This window comes from Grampus griseus, assembly GCF_964374135.1.
Source record: "Grampus griseus genome assembly, chromosome: 14".
Lineage (NCBI taxonomy): Eukaryota > Metazoa > Chordata > Mammalia > Artiodactyla > Delphinidae > Grampus > Grampus griseus.
This window is the reverse complement of record NC_139008.1, coordinates 15,193,178-15,211,418: the sequence shown is the minus strand read 5'-3', so window position 1 is coordinate 15,211,418 and position 18,241 is coordinate 15,193,178. Positions and strand designations below refer to the sequence as shown.

General features: G+C 48.4%; 1 protein-coding gene across 1 annotated transcript in view; it reads left to right on the top strand.

Moving 5' to 3' along the window:
- Positions 1-17,008, top strand: part of ITGAM (integrin subunit alpha M) — a gene marked incomplete at its 5' end in the record, with an annotated part of 36,256 nt that extends 19,248 nt beyond the window's left edge. Inside the window, 18 exons of the mRNA XM_082669710.1 lie at positions 2,297-2,437; positions 2,526-2,735; positions 6,613-6,743; positions 7,290-7,453; positions 9,579-9,733; positions 9,830-9,961; positions 10,134-10,207; positions 10,440-10,581; positions 10,677-10,799; positions 11,996-12,075; positions 12,942-13,025; positions 13,374-13,449; positions 14,307-14,414; positions 14,614-14,697; positions 14,856-14,969; positions 15,055-15,156; positions 15,384-15,494; positions 15,941-17,008. Coding sequence (XP_082525836.1) covers positions 2,297-2,437; positions 2,526-2,735; positions 6,613-6,743; positions 7,290-7,453; positions 9,579-9,733; positions 9,830-9,961; positions 10,134-10,207; positions 10,440-10,581; positions 10,677-10,799; positions 11,996-12,075; positions 12,942-13,025; positions 13,374-13,449; positions 14,307-14,414; positions 14,614-14,697; positions 14,856-14,969; positions 15,055-15,156; positions 15,384-15,494; positions 15,941-16,012 — 2,103 coding nt within the window. The 3' untranslated portion in view covers positions 16,013-17,008. The remainder of the gene's footprint in view (positions 1-2,296; positions 2,438-2,525; positions 2,736-6,612; positions 6,744-7,289; positions 7,454-9,578; positions 9,734-9,829; positions 9,962-10,133; positions 10,208-10,439; positions 10,582-10,676; positions 10,800-11,995; positions 12,076-12,941; positions 13,026-13,373; positions 13,450-14,306; positions 14,415-14,613; positions 14,698-14,855; positions 14,970-15,054; positions 15,157-15,383; positions 15,495-15,940) is intronic.
- Between the last annotated feature and the right edge of the window lie 1,233 nt (positions 17,009-18,241).

Below are 18,241 nucleotides of genomic sequence, written 5' to 3'. Positions count from 1 at the left end.
ATAGACAAACCCACAGTCAGAAAGTAGATTAGTGGTTGCCAGGGTATTGTGTGGGGGGGGATTGAGAGTGACTTCTAAGAGTTACAGCACTTCTTTCTGGGGTGATGGAAATGTTTTGGAATTAGTGGTGATGGTTACATAACATTGTGAATATACTAGAACCCACTAAATTTTATACTTTAAAATGATGAATTTTATGTAATGTAAATTTTATCTCAATTTAAAAGAGCCATTCTGAAAAAAAAAATCAATGTAATTAACCATAACAATAGACTAGAGAAGAAAAACATAATAATCTTAACAGATACACAGAAAGAATTTGACAAAATCCATTCTTTCATGATGTTTTCTTCTCAGCAAACTAGGAATTAAAGGGAACTTCCTCAACCTAAGAAAGAATATTTACAAAAACTCTACAGCTAGCATCATATTTAAAAGTAAAAGAGAATTTTTTTCTCCTAAAATTGGAAACAAGGCAGGAAAATCCACTCTTACCACTCCTATACAACATCATACTGGAAGACGTAGCTGGTGCAATAAGACAAGAAGAGAAAAGAAAAAAGAGCATGCGGAGTGGAAAGGAAAAAATAAAGCTGTCTCTATTTGGGGATGACATGATTGTTTGCATGGAAAATCCCAAAGAATCTACAAAAAAGCTATATAACTTATTTCAGTGAGTTCTCAGGATACAAGATCAATATGTAAAAATCAGTTGTATTTCTATACTAACAATGAACATTTGGAAATTTAAATTTAAAGAAAAAGGACCATTTATTAATACAATAGCACCAAAGACCATGAAATACTTAGGTATAAATCTAACAAAATGTGTACAACATCTTTATACTGAAAACTACAAAACACTAATGAGAGAAATCAAAGCCCTAAATAAATGGAGAAATATACTGTGTTCATGGACTGGAAGACTCAATATTGTTAAGATGTCACTTTTCCTCAAGTTGATCCATAGACTCAACACAATGCCAATCAAAATCCTATTTTATTTTGTAGAATTGGCAAGCTAATTCTAAGATTTATGTGGAAAATCAAAGAAAGTAGAGTATCCAAAACAATTTTGAAAAGGATCTTATGTAAATACCATTAGGTATTTAGTGGAAGATTCATACACTATGTGATTTTAAGGCTTTCTATAAAGTTACAGTAAGCAGGACAGCGTGGCATTGACAAAAGGATAGACATGAAGATCAGTGGAACAGAATAGGCCTGAAGTATAAGTCTGACACATATTGATTTTCAATAAAGGCACAAAGACAATTCAATGGAGAGTTCAATGGTGCTGGAACAATTGAACATCCATGGTAACAAAACAAAACAAAATCCTTACCCATATCTTGTCAATTCAACCATGTTAAGATTAATTTAAATCGATCATAGAGCTAAATGTAAAATCTAAAACTACTATACTTGTGGGAGAAAACATAGGATAAAATTTTTGTGACTTTGTGTTAGGCAAAGAATTCTTAGATATAACACTAAAAGCATATGGTCCATAAAGAAAAAAATTGATAACTAAGATTTCAACAAAATGGAAAGTTTTGCTCTGTTCATTAAGAGAATGAACAGATAAGCTATGGACTGGGAGAAAATATTTGCAAATTTTACTTCTTTTTTAAAAAAATTAAAATCTGTTACTATTCCCCTCCATTTCACCCTGCTGCACCCAGAGCCTTGGAAGGCACTGTCTCCACTACCCAGCCTCACGCTTAGCAAATAGCAAACCCTTGTTTATTGAATGAAAGAATGACTAAATTGATGATTCCTATGGATGAATTCTACCTATTTACATTGAACATATTTTGGTGTTTTTTTGAACATACTTTAAAAATTCTTTTTAAAGGTAGACATTATTTCTCAATATCATGCAAAAAAATTCCTGTGGCAATAGTTGTTTTTCGTCTAAGCCAGTTGATTCCTTGTTAGCCAGACTGCCAAATTTGACTTACCTCCCTAAAGACTTACAATATATTGAAAGGATATCCTGTCTGGTTTTCCAGGCTTTTCTGTCTGTATTTTCAAATCCAGTTTCTTCGCTACCTTAATCATCTCCCTGGAACACCCTTTGGGGTAGATCCTCACCCACTACCTGTCAACTCTATCATATACTCCTCTAACTGGCAGTACATTCAAACAAGGATTGATCGTGAAACAGAGAGAGGATCACATCCGCTCCAAAGGGCTTTCCTCAGCAGGCATGATTTTTCTTCACAGGGAGAAAAATCCCCGTGCTCTGCTTTAGGTGGAAAGAAGTATGTGATCTTGGCCTTATCTCTTTCAGATCGGCTCCTACTTCGGGGCCTCCCTCAGCTCCGTGGATGTGGACAGAGATGGCAGCTCCGACCTGGTCCTCATCGGGGCCCCCCATTACTATGAGCAGAGCCGGGGCGGGCAGGTGTCCGTGTGCCCCTTTCCCCGGGGGGTGAGTGGCTGATGAGACCCGGGCTGGGTGGGATCTGGGTGTGGAGGGGTCGCCTGGGGTGGGACCTGACACTGTTTTTGTTCTGCAGAGGGCTAAGTGGCAGTGTGGTGCTGTCCTGCGAGGGGAGCAAGGCCACCTCTGGGCCCGCTTTGGGGCAGCTCTGACGGTGCTGGGGGATGTGAACGGGGACAGGCTGTCGGACGTGGCCATCGGGGCCCCGGGAGAGCAGGAGAACCAGGGTGCTGTCTACCTGTTTCACGGAACCTCGGGACTGGGGATCAACCCCGCCCACAGCCAGGTGAGGCCCGGTCACTGTTTTTGTTACAACTGTAGCCTCTTTGCCAATCTGTCCCTTTCTAATTCAATGTTCCGACAGCTGCCAGATCAGTTCTCCCAGTAGTCCTTTTTGGAAGCTTCAAAAATAACACATACTTCACAGAAAAGATTCATTCTTACCACAACTAGAGGAGGTGCACAGGGCCATCATCACTCCCACTTTACAGATGAGAAGATGAAGGCTCAGAGGTGATGAATGGTGAGCTGGAAGTGTTAGGATGTAGACATTCCTTTCCTCCGAATCTCAGTCTTTTATTTATTTATTTATTTTTTCGGTACGGGGGCCTCTCACTATTGTGACCTCCCCCGTTGCGGAGCACAGGCTCCGGACGCGCAGGCCCAGCGGCCATGGCTCACGGGTCCAGCCGCTCCGCGGCATGTGGGATCTTCCCGGACCGGGGCACGAACCCGTGTCCCCTGCATCGGCAGGCGGACTCTCAACCACTGCGCCACCAGGGAAGCCCCGAATCTCAGTCTTGGTAGGATGACCAGCAGACCCGGTTTGCCCAGGTCTGTCCCGGTTTTAGCACTGAAAGTCTCACAGCTCAGGAAGCCCTATGGTTGGTCACCCTCCCAGGACTGCGTGCTTGACAGGCTTGTGACTTGTGCAGTTACACGGGGCTCCTCTCAGAACGGCGCTGTGCTCAGATTAAGGCTCTGCTCTGGCCATCTTGAAACTCTCGATAACTTTTGAACAAGGAGTCCTGCATTTTTTTCTCCCCACGGGGTCCTGCAAATTACGTAGCTGATCCTGGTGGTTGGTCACTTGAAATGCGGGTCACCACAGATGGTTTCCTCTCTAAACTGGCTCCCTGTTTCCTGCTGGATGAAGCCCACTGTGTGGAGGGACCCCCACGGTCTGGCAGTCTCCCATCACAGCCCACCGAGGCCATCCAGTCTGCTGGCTTCTGGTCTCTGGTTTTCTTCCAGCCTCACGTTTTTCTTCTGTCCTTTCTCTCTGTCTCCTCATCCCTCCTGACAAATCCCTCACCCTAGAGGTTCAACCCTACCCACACATCAAAATCACCTGAACGTCTTAAAAAACAGATGCCTGGGCCCTGCCACTAGGGGTTCTGATTTAATTGGTCTGGGGTCAGGGCCCCAGGCATCAGTAGAGTTTTTTCAACATTGTATTTAGAAAATTTTCAAAGTTACTGCAAAGTTGAAAGAATTGTCCAGTGGCCATCCATATATTTATGAGCTAAAATCTACGATGAAGATTTTACTAGATTTACTTTATCACATCTCCATCCTTTGTATTCAGACTTTTTCTACCTGTCCATCAAGTTCATCATTATTTTTTCTAATGCAATTCAAAGTAATTTGCAACACCAGTCCAACTTCACCCCTAAATACCTCAGCGTGTATATCATTAACTAGAATCTAAAATATTCAGATATGCTTACTGTTATTTTTAAGATAAAATGTACAGACAGGAAAAGCACAAATCTTTAGCCAGTCAAAGAATTTTGAAAAATATAATCCACAATCCTATCAAGATGCTGAACATAATTATCACTTTAGAAAGTTCCCTCCCGCCCCCATCCAGTCAATTTCTGACCCCATTCCCTCCCAGAAGAAGCTACCGTTCCAACTATTTTCCACCACAGATTAGTTTTGCCCATTCTAGTGTATGGAATAGTACACTACATAGGCCCTAGTATTTTTCACACGCTCTTTAGTTGCAGCCCGGGCTAAGCACTACTGCCTCACATTCTTCCCTCTGTGTCACGGAGCCTCTTTCCACAATTGTGTGAAGACTATAATATGCCTCTTTTCATTGGCACCTGTTGTTTCTCTGTGTAAATGGGATTTGAAGGCTCTGGTTTTACTTCATTTTTATTACAAAAGCTTTACATGCTTGTACAAATTTAAAAATCTAAAGTAAACAGTACCGCAGGTTCAGACATTTGGTGTATGTGCTAGGCTGAGGAGCCAGTGGGGCGAAGCTACCATCTGTGGGATTATGACTGAACGCCTCTAAGTCAGAATCCCGCCCAGGAGGAACGATTCGGCAGCGCCGCGGAAGCCTCGGTTGGCCTCGGGTAGCCGGTCCCCCGCCGTCCCCGCCGGCGCGCCCCGCCGCGCGTCGGGACCGGGGTCCGGCGCGGAGAGCCCTTCGTCCTGGGACACGGGGTGAGGCCGGAAAGGCGGCCGCCCCCTCGCCCGTCACGCACCGCACGTTCGTGGGGAACCTGGTGCTAAACCATTCGTAGACGACCTGCTTCTGGGTCGGGGTTTCGTACGAAGCAGAGCAGCTCCGTCGCTGCGATCTATTGAAGGTCAGCCCTCGACACAAGGGTTTGTAAAATAATAAGAAAAGAAGAAGAAGAAAGAACAACAACAGTGAAAGTCTTAACACCCTCCCCTTATCTGCACCTGGAAAGGAAAACAAGGTAAGGGGAGGGTCCACACACTCACCCACCCTCACCCACACCTACATACCTGCTCTCACCAACCAAACCCCCCATATACCCACTCCCACCCCACAGACTTTGGAATTAAAAACAAATGCAAAAAGGGTCATGCAATACTATTGCTCTACTGTTTGCGTTTTTTACTTGCTCTTTTCCTGTGACTGGGGCTAGGGTGATCAGTATGCGAACGAGCAAAACTGCTGTGGCTCTCCCAACTACCATTATTATATAATTTCAAAGCAAAGCATCCTTCCAACAGAATACGCTAACTTTTTCTCAAAAAAATTTGCAGTGTAATGTACATGCAGTAAACACACAAATCTCAAGTGATGAATTTTCCTCTCTGTGAATTCGAGTAAGCACCACCCAGGTTAAGATATAGCACATTTCCAACATCCCGCACTTCCTCATTCTTTCTAGGTGATAAATTCACTTAAAAAAAATGGCAGTAAAATATCCATGACCTAAAACTCACCATCTTTTTTTTTTTTTTTTTCCGCGGTACGCGGGCCTCTCACTGTCGTGGCCTCTCCCGTTGCGGAGCACAGGCTCCGGACGCGCAGGCCCAGCGGCCATGGCTCACGGGCCCAGCCGCTCCGCGGCACGTGGGATCCTCCCGGACCGGGGCACGAACCCGTGTCCCCTGCATCGGCAGGCGGACTCTCAACCACTGCGCCACCAGGGAAGCCCTAAAACTCACCATCTTAACCATTTTTATGTGTACACTTCAGCGGCATTAAGTACGTGACAAAATCACTTTTAAAATTTCTTAATATATTTGGCTGTTATCCTTTCAGTGTTACTTTTGCACATAGATTAAAGAGTCAAAATTGTTCTTAACAGCTTATTATGAAAAGCAACAATTTCCACACCCACACTGTGATTTCCTCTTCATTTTCCCTCCTCTGAGGAAACCACTTTCAGCTCTTTCAATGATTCTCCATACTTCCCAAGGGCACAATTATTTTGCTGCTTCTTGATTTTTGTTTTCGCATTGACTTCCCACTATGGGAGGTGAGGATTGAGCTCTCCTTCAGGCCCCTCTTGACACATATTCATACGCCTCCCATCCCACCCCCCCATTCCTTAAATTTATATGATAATTTTGGTTAGATCTATGTTCAGTGTTTGCATTTTCCTGGCCATGTAAGAGATTCAACTGAGTCAAATAGTGTACTATATCACTTCTTTCCTGTGATATTTTTTGTTTTCCCTGGAAAACCCAATAATTGATGGACACTTTGGATATCATCTCAAGGTTGTGGTCTAAAGCTTAATAGTTACCCTAATTCCTTGAGAAGGTGTGGGAGATATGACTGAGTAGAGCCCAGACAATCTCTCCTTGGGTCATCCCAGGAGACTGAGTTACACTCTTTCCTGTTCTTTCCCACCCCTTTCTCTCCTCCTCTTTTCTACCCTCAGCGGATCACAGGCTCCCAGTTCTCTCCGAGGCTCCAGTATTTTGGGCAGTCACTGAGCGGGGGCCAGGACCTCACAGGGGATGGACTGGTGGACCTGGCTGTAGGGGCTCAGGGGCACGTGCTGCTGCTCAGGTGAGAGCACACCAGGTATCTTCTTTTTCTTTTTTTTTAACATATGTACTTCTTTTTATTTTTAATAATTTTTTAAAAAATTATTTATTTATTTATTTTGGCTGCATTAGGCCTTCGTTGCTGCTCAGGCTTCCTCTAATTGCGGCAAGCGGGGGTTACTCTTCGTTGCGGTGCGTGGGCTTCTCATTGCGGTGGCTTCTCTTGTTGCGGAGCACGGGCTCTAGGCGTGCGGGTTTCAGTAGTTGCAGCACGCGGGCTCAGTGGCTTGTGGGCTCTAGGCACGCAGGCTTCAGTAGTTGTAGCACGTGACCTCAGTAGTTGTGGCTCACAAGCTCTAGAGCGCAGGCTCAGTAGTTGTGGCACATGGGCTTAGTTGCTCTGTGGCATGTGGGATCTTCCTGGGCTAGGGCTCGAACCTGTGTCCCCTGCCTCGGCAGGTGGATTCTCAACCACTGCGCCACCAGGGAAGTCCCCCAGGTATCTTCTTTTTAAGGAGTGGCTTTGCTGTCTGAAGACCACTGAGGGCCCTCTGGTGTCCCCCCACAGGTCCCAGCCAGTGCTGAAAGTTGAGGTGACCATGGATTTCACACCCAGGGAAGTGGCAAGGGATGTGTATGAGTGTCGTGAGCGGGTGGTGAAAGGAAAGATCGCTGGGGAGGTCAGAGTCTGCCTCTGTGTCCGCAAGAACACACGGGACAGGCTGAAAGAAGGTGAGGCTGGTTGGGTAGGTCTCAAGAGGTTAAATCACTGGGGACATGGACGGGTGGCCCAGAGTAAAGTTCTCACAGGCTCTGATAGCCTTCTTCAAGCTTGGGTGGAGTGAGCAGGTGGTTCCCCTGCTGGGGGGGTGGGTGGGGAGGCCCAGCAAACACCCCTAAAGAAGTAAGCATGTGGCACTCCTTTACACTCTCAGTTCTCCAGAGAATGAAGGGCCCCATCCATGTGAACTAACCAGGTCTTTTTTTTAAACTGAGAGATGACTCGTTTAAAGGGGAGGTTGAGCTGATGAAGCTAAACACAAACTCACAAAGCATTCAGATATGCATTTTATCACAACGAACTTTACTTCCTTCCTTGTCTCTATTCTCAAAGAGTGGCATTGTCCTTGGGGTGAGGAAGAGTAATGGTGGTTCTAGAGGGAAACAGGGGGAGGGGATAAAATTTGTTTCTAGCAGTCATCTTACCGGACTGAGGAGATAGCAGTCAGAGTTTTGGGCAGCCAGCATGGCTAGAAATTGAGAGCAAAGTCTTGGAGACTAGAGAATTACAGAGAAGGTGTCCCAAAATCTACATAGAAATTTCCTGTAAGTCATTGGCTGACTTCTAAGCCATGCATGTCCAGATCAATACTCTTAGAAACTCAGTGGAAGACAACAACTGGAGAGCTCAAGCGTTGAACAGAAATCTAGGAAGCTGAGATTTGAGAGGGACCTTAAAATACACCTTGGTCCTTCTACTGGGACAATGTCCATTGAAACCAGCAAACCAAGAGAAACAATAGACAATAGAAATAGACCCATAGGTGATTCAGCAATTAGAATTATCAGATAGGAATTTAAAAGATAACTAAAATTAATATCTTCAAGAAAAACAGGAAATGATGGAGAACTTCAAATAAAACCTGGAATTCATGAAATAGAGTTAAATGGAAACACTAGCACTGAAAAATACACTGAATGATATTGAGAATTCAATAGATAGATTTAATAGTGGATTAGAAACAGAACAAACAGATGTATACTACTATATATAAAATAGATAAACAGCAAGGATTTACTGTATAGCACAGGGAGCTATATTCAATATCTCGTATAACCTATAATGGAAGAGAATCTGAAAAAATATATGTATAACTGAACCAATTTGCTGTACACCTGAAACTAACACAATATTGTAAATTATCTATACTTATATTTTAAACAAGTAGAACATAGAATTAGTGAACTGGAAGGTAAGTAAATTGAGAGTATCCAGATGAGCACACAGAGAGAAAAAAGGATGAAAAATAAACCATAGGAGACATATGGGACATGGTGAAAGATCTAATAAACATGTAATTGGAGTTCCAAAAGGAAGGGGGAGAGAGAGAGAGAGAGAGTGAGAGAGAGAGAGAGAGAATAAGAAAGAAGCAACAGTTAAACCTAAATGGGAAAAGAATGTGAAAAAGAATAGAAACAAGTATATGTATAATTGAATCACTTTGCTGTGCACCTGAAACCAATGCAACACTGTTAATCAACTATACTCCAATATAAAATAAAAATTAAAAAAAAAAAGAAATGGTGGTAAAGAATTTTCTAAAATTGATGAAAAACATCAAGATTCTCTACCAAATTAGGAACTTCCCTGGCCGTCTGGTGGTTAAAACTCCCTGCTTCCAATGCAGGGGGCGTGGGTTTGATCCCTGGTTGGGGAACTAAAATCCCATATGCCATGCGGCCAAAAAAAATAAAAAATAATAAGATTCTCTACCAAATCAAAGCAAGATAACATTAGACATTGTACCATCCTAAGGCACAAACTGCTGAAGACCAAAGACAGAAAAAAAGTTAAAAGCAGCCAGAAAAAATATACTTAATTTTCCAGTAGGTGACAGAATAGCTAGTATTTATTGAGCAGTTACTGTGTGGCAGGCACTATGCTAAATGCTCTGTAGGCACTATTTCGTTTTTACTATTGGGAAGGTCCAATTATTATCTTCAATTTAAAAATAAGGAATTGAGGCCCTGAGAGAGGTCAGCTAACATGTCCAAATCCAGATAGCTGGGCCTCCACCTCCTGCCAGTCTGACTCCAAACCCAGGCTCCTCACCACCATTCTTCCCTGGCCCTTCAGGAGATACCCAGAGCACCATCACATATGACCTGGCTCTGGACCCAGGTCGCCCACATTCCCAGGCCATCTTTGATGAGACTAAGAACAACACTCTCAGACATATAGTGACGTTGGGGCTGAGTCAGCAATGTGAGACCCTGAAGCTCCGGTTACTGGTGAGCAGAGGGTGACCATACTCCTGGGTCCTCCAAGCATGGGGTGGGCTTGGGATGCTGAGGAGGGCAGACCACCAAACCCCCACTGTCTCTCAGGATTGTGTAGAGGACTCAGTGACCCCCATTGCCCTGCGCCTCAACTTCTCTCTGGTGGGGAAGCCCTCGTCCCATTTTGGGAACCTCCGGCCAGTGCTGGATGTAGACGCTCCAACACTCTTCACAGCCTCGGTGAGTCTGGGAGTTGGGGTCCAGCCGGGGTGTGGAAGGGACCAGAGGCCAAGGTTGTTGAAGCTCATTTTATTTCATTTCACATAATTTTATTTCAAGATTTCATTTTACTGTTTCGTTTCACGTCTTTTCACGATTTCCTTTCATTTTCCTCATACTCTGTTTTCGGCAGTTTCCCTTTGAGAAGAATTGTGGCAATGACAGCATTTGCCAGGATGACCTCAGCATCACCTTCAGTTTTATGAGGTGAGTTTCCTGTCCTCATTTTTACCCCCAGACCTGCACCATGACCTGCTGCTCTGTTCTTCTCCTGGCCCCCAAGGGAGCCCGGCGCAGAGCAGCTGCCTCAGAGGTGTGTTTCTGTGGCTGCCTCGTGCACTGTCTTTTGTCTCCGAGTGTCCGCGCCTCCTTCCCGCTGGAGCAGACTCGCTGCAGGAAAGCCCTCAGCATCTCATGGCCTGGCTTGTTCCCACCACAGCCTGGACACCCTGGTGGTAGGTGGTTCTCGGGACTTAAACGTGACGCTGACTGTGAGAAACCAGGGCGAGGACTCCTACAGAACACAGGTCACCTTCTTCTACCCATCTGGCTTGTCCTATCGGAGGGTGTCAGGAGCCCAGGTAGCCAAACCCTTCTCAGGCTCCATCTGACTTTGCATTCCCTGCCCCCATGGGTGGTGTTTGACATCATCACCTCTGCCTCCTTTGCCTTCCAGAACCAGCGCTCACAGCGGTCCTGGCGCCTGATCTGTGAGTCTGACGTCTCCACTGAAGGGTCTGGGACCTTGAAGAGCACCAGCTGCAGCATAAACCACCCCATCTTCCCAGACAACTCGGAGGTCAGGCTGCTGGCTCCTTCTCCCTTTTTTTCCTTTGTCTTCCTCTGAATTCTTCCCTAGTTCTTCTTCTTCTTTCCTCCGCCTCCTCCTCCCCTCCCCCCTCCCCTCCCCCTCCCCTTCCCTCCCCTCCCCTCCCCCTCCCCTCCCCCTCCCCTCCCCCTCCCCTCCCCTCCCCTCCCCCTCCCCCTCCCCTCCTCCCCTCCCCTCCCCCTCCCCTCCTCCCCTCCCCTTCCCCCTCCCCTCCCCCTCCCCCCTCCCCTCCCCCTCCCCCCTCCCCCTTCCCCCTTCCCCTCCCCTTCCCCTTCCCTCCCCCTCCCCCTCCTCCCTCCCTCCTCCTCCTCCTCCTCCTCCTCTCCCCCCGCCTCCTCCATGGCTTGTGGGATCTTCGTTTCCTGGCCAGATATTGAACCTGCGCCCTCGGCAGTGAAAATGCATGGAGTCCTAACCAATGGACCGCCAGGGAATTCCCTTCTTCTTTTTTTTTTTTTTTTGCGATACGCGGGCCTCTCACTGCCGTGGCCTCTCCCGTTGTGGAGCACAGGCTCCGGACGCGCAGGCTCAGCGGCCATGGCTCACGGGCCCAGCCGCTCCGCGGCACGTGGGATCTTCCCGGACCGGGGCACGAACCCGCGTCCCCTGCATCGGCAGGCGGACTCTCAGCCACTGCGCCACCAGGGAAGCCCCCTTCTTTTTTTTTTTTTAAGTAGATGTTTCTTTGTTTTGAAAACCAGCTTTATTGAGATAAAATTCATCTACCACACAATTCACCCACTTCAAGTATACAGTCCAGTGGCTTTTGCAATGTTCACAGTGTTGTGCGTCCATCCCCATGATCAATGTTAGAGTATTTTATTACCCCAAGAAAAAACCCTGCTCCCCTCAGCCATGGGCCCGTGTCGTCCCATCTCTCCCAGCCCTAGGCAACCGCTAATCTATTTGCTGTCTTGAGATTCACCTACTCTGGATATTTCATATGAATGGAATCATACAATAGGTTTGCTTCTTTGACTGAGCATCACGCTCTCAAGGATCACCCGTGTTGCAGGATGTATTAATATTCAGATTCCTTTGACTGCTGAATAATATTCTGTTGTACGGATGTGCCACATTTTATTTACCCGTTCTTTAGCTGATGGACGTTTGGGTTGTGCCTTCTCTCTTACTCTTGTCACCGTCTCTTCTTTCTCCAACTCCAGATCACCTTCAATATCACATTTGACGTGAACCCTGATGCTTTCTTTGGAAACAAACTACTTCTCAAGGCCAACGTGACCAGGTGCGCTATGCCTGGCCTCCTCCATTCTGAGGTCCCAGCCCCCAGCCCCCCTGCTCAGGGTGGACCATTGCCCTCTCCCCACTTGTTCTCCCTTCAGCTCATTGTTTTACTCAAGAAACGCCAACTGAGCACCCACCACGTGCCAGGCGTGGCCCCCTGTGCTGGTGGGACAGTGATGGACAAGACAGCTGTGATTCTTGCCCTCACAGAGGTTATAATTTAGGGGCAAAGATAGACAGGAAAGCCGATGATTATGATACAGTATGAAATGAATGATGTCCAGTCTTCTTGGGAGATTGGTGTTCAGAGAAGACTACATCCAGGCTGTGAGTTAGCCAAGCAAAGGCATGAATTGAGGCTGGGCATGAAGACAGAGAGAAGGAAGTGTGGACCAAGCAAAGCCCGGAGACTGCAAAGGTCAGGCTGAGTCTGAGCACAGGAGGCAGGATTGAAGGAGTTGGTTAGACATGGGCCGTGTCAGGAAATGATCGACGAGTGCTCTTAGGGAATTTGCAACTTAACTTGGGAGTGATGTGATCACCTTTGCATGCTAGAAAGATCACTCTCCAGGAGCGGGGGGATTGGAGTGGGAGTCATTTTGAATTCAGGGGACCAGTGAGAAGAAGGCACCCTTCTGCAGGTATCCGTCCTGGTGAGTGGGGATGGGCCTGGGCTACACAGGGGCAGCCCTGGTCTTTCCTATAATCTCTGTTTCCTCTGTTGGATTTAGAGGACAGCGTTTAGGATGCTGAGAGGACAGGACTTGGTGGTTGGTTGGTGACGGAGGGTGAGGGAGAGGAAGAAGGAGAAGGAAAGGCTGATTCTCAATTCTCAAGAGCTGACCAGAGTTCTCTGTTTCCCTTCAGTGAGAACAACATACCTGGGAACAACAAAACCAAATTCCAGCTGCAGCTGCCTGTGAAATACGCTGTCTACATGGTGGTCACCAGGTACTGGCTGCTGGGGCTTTTAGTTCTGCCTTCACCACTGGGCTGGACATGGCGCATTGAGTACCTGTGTGCACGAGTCTGTGCACGTGTGCCTGTGAGTGAGTCTGAGGATATGTGTGCGCACATGTATGTCTGTACGTGCATGTGTATGTGTGTGTGTTAGGGGCCCAAACTGGCACATGCTGGAGGTCCCACCCACACTGCCCCTGCACACCATCCCGCTCGCACCCTCTCAGGGCTGTGTTACCTGCGTGCCTGTTCACCCCTTTACACACTTAGCCCAAGACCCCCTCCCAGGACTCCCCTGATGTTCTGTCACCTCCTGCCCCTTCTTCTTTCTCCCATCAGCCTTGAGGTCTCGACCAAATATCTCAACTTCACAGCCTCAGAGAAGACCCGCCACATTATAGAGCATCAGTATCAGGTGGGGAGCTGAGAAGGAGCCTGGGGAGGGAAATCGAGATGATGGGAACACAGGAAGAATGGTAGGAGGGACTTCCCGGGCAGTCCAGTGGTTAAGACTTCGCCTTCCAAAGCAGTGGGCATGGGTTTGATCCTTGGTCGGGGAACTAGGATCCCGCATGCTGCGTGGCCAAAAAAAATATGATGGGAGGGCTTCCCTGGTGGCTCAGTGGTTGAGAGTCCGCCTGCCGATGCAGGGGACACGGGTTCGTGTCCCGGTCCGGGAGGATCCCACATGCTGCGGAGTGGCTGGGCCCGTGAGCCATGGCCGCTGAGCCTGTGCGTCCGGAGCCTGTGCTCCGCAACGGGAGAGGCCACAACAGTGAGAGGCCCGCGTACCACAAAAAAAAAAAAAAAAAAAAAAATGATGGGAAACATGCATGAGGTGCCTGCTTTGGGCCAGGCTCTGTTCTAAGCTTGCTGTGAATCCACACACACCACCACGTGCATCTGTATGTGTATACACACATGTATGTAAGTAACTCATTTTACCCTCGTAATGACCCTGTGACGGAGGTACTGTTGTCTCCCCCAGTTTATAGACGAAGAAACTGGGGCTCAGAGAGGCTAACAGAACATGCCCACAGTCTCACCCCTAGAGAGTGGAAGAGCCACTGCTTCCGCCAGCCTGTCTGGCTCTGGAATGGGTGTTTAACCCCTGTGCTCTCCTGTCTCTCAGAAAGCATCAAGAGGCAGGATGCTTGGGTCTGTGAGGCCTGATTCAGTACTGGGCTGTCGGGAGTGGGGAGCCTGATTCTAGTTGCTGGTGGGGGCAGAAAGGCCAGAACCCTGATATCTGCCCCTCCCCACCCGACGCAGTTCAACAACCTGGGCGGGAGGAAGCTCCCCATCAGCGTGGTCTTCTTGGTCCCCATCCAGCTGAACAAGGTGACCGTGTGGGACCAGCTCCAAGTCACCTTCTCCCAGGTAAGCGCAGCTGGGCCTGAGGATTGGGTCCAACTCCTTTCTCCACAGCCCTGGTCTTTCCTAAAATCACTTCTGTTTCCTCTGTTGGGTTTTGGAGCCATTTCTGAGCCTCTCCTGGACCTCGGTTTTCTCACCTCCTGGAGGGTGGACCCAGGAGCCCTCGCTTCAATCCGTCCTCACAGTGTCCCTCTTTCCTCAGAACCTCTCCAGTAGATGCCACACCAACAACACTGACCTTCGTCGCCCTGACTTCCTGGGGGAGCTTAAGAAGGCCCCACTGCTGGTGAGACTAAGCCCAGCCTCAGCCTCGGGGCTGCACGCAGACTCCACACTGCCCCCTCACCTGGGCCCAGTACCGGCTCTCAACTGCCGGCTGAGTGCATGGGATGTGGCCTGCATCCAGCTTTCCTGCTCACCTCTCTCCCCTCCTCCCTTCCCCAGCACTGCTCCATCGCTGTCTGCCAGAGAATCCAGTGTGACATCCCGTCCTTTGGCGTCCAGGAAGAATTCAAGGTCACCCTCAAGGGCAACCTCTCATTTGACTGGTACATCAAGGTATGTGGGCGCCTGAGGTTTGGCTGGGCACAGACGAGATCCTCCAGGGACAGTGGGTCCAGCTCCCATCCTCTCTCTCCCACAGACTTCGCATAACCATCTTCAGGTTGTGAGCACGGCGGAGATCTTGTTTGATGAATCGGAGTTTGCCCTGCTCCCAGGACAGGGCGCGTTTGTGAGGGCCCAGGTATCTGTCTCGGACACAGAAGAACCGCTGGAGGCAGGAGAGGGGCCTGGGCTTGTGGGAGAGAGAGAGGTGGGGGGGGCCGGGAAGGAGGAGTGAGGGCTGGGGTTGGGCGGCACAGGGGATTTAGTCATGGGGTTCGGGGAGCACACAAGGTCTGACTGGGGAACCCCCAGAAATTCAGAGTCTTTCTCCCCTGATGCCCCCCCCTCCCCTTCTCCCTGCTCCAGACAGAGACCAAGGTGGAGCCTTACGAAGTACATAACCCTGTCCCGTTGATCGTGGGCAGCTCGGCTGGGGGGCTGTTACTCCTGGCCCTCATCACGGGCGGCCTGTACAAGGTAAGTCCCCCGGGGCCCTCTTCCTGCCCCTCCCCTCCCCCCACCCCCACGGCTTCTCACTCAGCAGCGCCTTCCTGGGTTCAGCTCCCAGCTGTGCCTCGGGCAGCTCACAGAGCCTCAGTTTCTTCAGCTGTAAAATGAGACTATAAATACCCATTCTGTGGAGCTCTTTGGGTTCGTATCTCTAAAGCACTTAGAATAGTCTCTGGTACAGAGTAAACACTATATAAAGAGTACTTATTATTATATTTTAGATTTCTTTCCCTCTTTTCTTTCTCAATAGTGATGCCATCCCCCTCCCTGTCCCACTTTCCCCAGATCTATTCTGCACTCCGCCACGTTATTCTTTGCAGCTCTTGGTCCCACCATCTCCCAGCCTGGCCTGCATAGCCTTCACTCGCCCTCCTGGCCTTGATGCCCTTACTCCCCTGTCTCTGCCTCCACAGCTTGGCTTCTTCAAACGACAGTACAAGGACATGATAACTGAAGCTGGCCCTGAAACTGCTCCCCCGCAGTAACAGCAGCTCCTTCCCCACTCTTTGCTGAGTGGCCTCCCCTGCAGCAAACAGGATGTGGTCAGACCGAAGAGCGAGCGGGTCCCCAGGCTGCTGGACGGACACATCTGTTGGGAGACCAGGGCAGTGATGTCTCACTCAGGAGCAACCTGCTTGGGTTTCCATTCCAGTGTGTGTGTGTGTGTGTGTGTGTGTGCGCGCGTGTGCATGCACGAGTGTGAATTGTGTGTGTGGCTCAGATCTCTCTTGCATGAGGACAAGTGCCTTTGGCACAAATCTCAGGCAGAGGGAGTTGCTTGGGCTTCCTTGTGCGGGGGTGAAGGTGCCATTGGTTCTTCCTCAGGGACAGAGGTGATGGCAGCTCTTGTGGGTGAACACAAAGGGAAGTGCAAGAAATCCTCCCCCAACTATAGGAAGTGAGACCTCCTTTCATGGGTGAGCCCGCAGGCCAGCAGGAACCCATGCAGCTGGGCCTGAGCCTACCCGGACAAGCCAGCAGGAACCTGTCCAACCCATTCCGCACTAGAGCTGATGTGTCCAGTGCACAATGGTGCACCTCCCTTTATGTATTCACTTTATTATTTTAATGCTACTTTTATTTTTTGAATGGATGAACAGGTCTGTAGTATCAAAATCAAAAGACACGCAAGGGTGTGTGATGAAGTTCCCCTTCCATCCTGGTCTGCCAGCCATTTAGGTCTCTTGTAACGGGTAGTCCAGGCTGTGCACTTGGGGTCTCCTTCACAAAGATTCTAGGTGTATGCAAACACACACACATACACACGCACAAGCTTTTTTACACAAATGGCAGCATGCGTTGTTTATACTGTCTGCATCTTGCTTTTTTCATTAATACGGCTCAGACATTGTTTTATATGAAGACATAAAGTACTTTTTCATGCTTTTATATAGTGCACCACGTTCCACTGTGTGGGTGGATCCTAACGTCCTTAACAGTCTCCCTCTGATACATTATTTCCAACTTCTCGCAATGACAAACAATGGTGAATTAATAAATTGAATATATGTCGTTTTTGCATATGTGTAAGACAATTTATAGGATACATTCCCGGAAGTCTGAATTCTGCCAGAAGCAACCCCAAGAGAAGAATTTGAGTGAAAGAAGCTTATTTAAGAGAGACTCCAGGAAATACCAGTGGGGGAGGGACGTGAGCTGGGGAGGGAAAGGCAGCCAGTAAAGGGTATATTATCAACAGAGGGACTGTTATGAGCTCCTGGAGTGTAACCCCACCGGGGAGGTCTGGGACGCAAAGTAGAACAAGCACCTTGACACTTCCCACCCGAGCAGAGAAGGAGCTGGCGCGTGGATACACGAATTCCACATAGTTATTGGCTGAGGGTTGCTCTTCGTGGGGAAGGAAGTGCTAATTCCCTGGCACCTCTGGGCCGGCCCTGAATGTAGGCAGAGCAGCTCTGGTGGCCAGAGAAAGGGCTACAGAGGCTGCCAGTTGGAAGTCTGCCAGGTGAGCACAGCCCCTGGCAAGGCCTACAGGGATCCAGGCAGGATACCAACAGCATTTGCTATGAAGAGTGTGTACAGATGAAGTTTTGATAGCTGTTTCTAGGTAGCCCTCCCTCCTCTGGGGCGTTCTCCCACTGCCCATCACCCAACCTTTGCCAGTGCAGTACCCACGACTCTGCCCTTAGCACCCATCCTAATGCTCACATCAGTCCTGTTAAGTGGTCATCTCTTGCTATTTACTGATGTCTGAATTTCACTTATGAGGAAGCTGAGACTTAGAGAGATCATCTCAATTGCCTGAGGTCATACAGATAAAGAGGAGATGGAGCTGGGATTCAAACCTGTTTCTGTCTGGCTCCAAAGCTTTTCTCTTTAACTGTCCCAATGGCCTCAGAGGAATGGCGCAGCAGGCACGAGGGAGGTAGGGGGGAGAGAGTGGCTGTTGTTTAGCTGTTATAATATCAGGTGAATCATATGAAATCGCTGACACGTTTGTTGACAAAAATGGCAATTGCATGCAGTTCATCGAGATACAAGAAAATCATGGCTTAGATGGACATCTGCTCCAGATGTGATAGGAAGGAAGGCAGGTGAGGGAAGTGTCCTAGGGGAGGCGACCCCTGACTCAAGTAGGGGCAAGAGTCTTCCAGTCAGAGGGCAGCACAGGTGGGGCTAAAAGAGTGGGCAGGAGCTTGGTTGGGCATCTGTGCTCTGTAAACTAGAGTGAGGAGTTTGAGTTTTATTCAAAG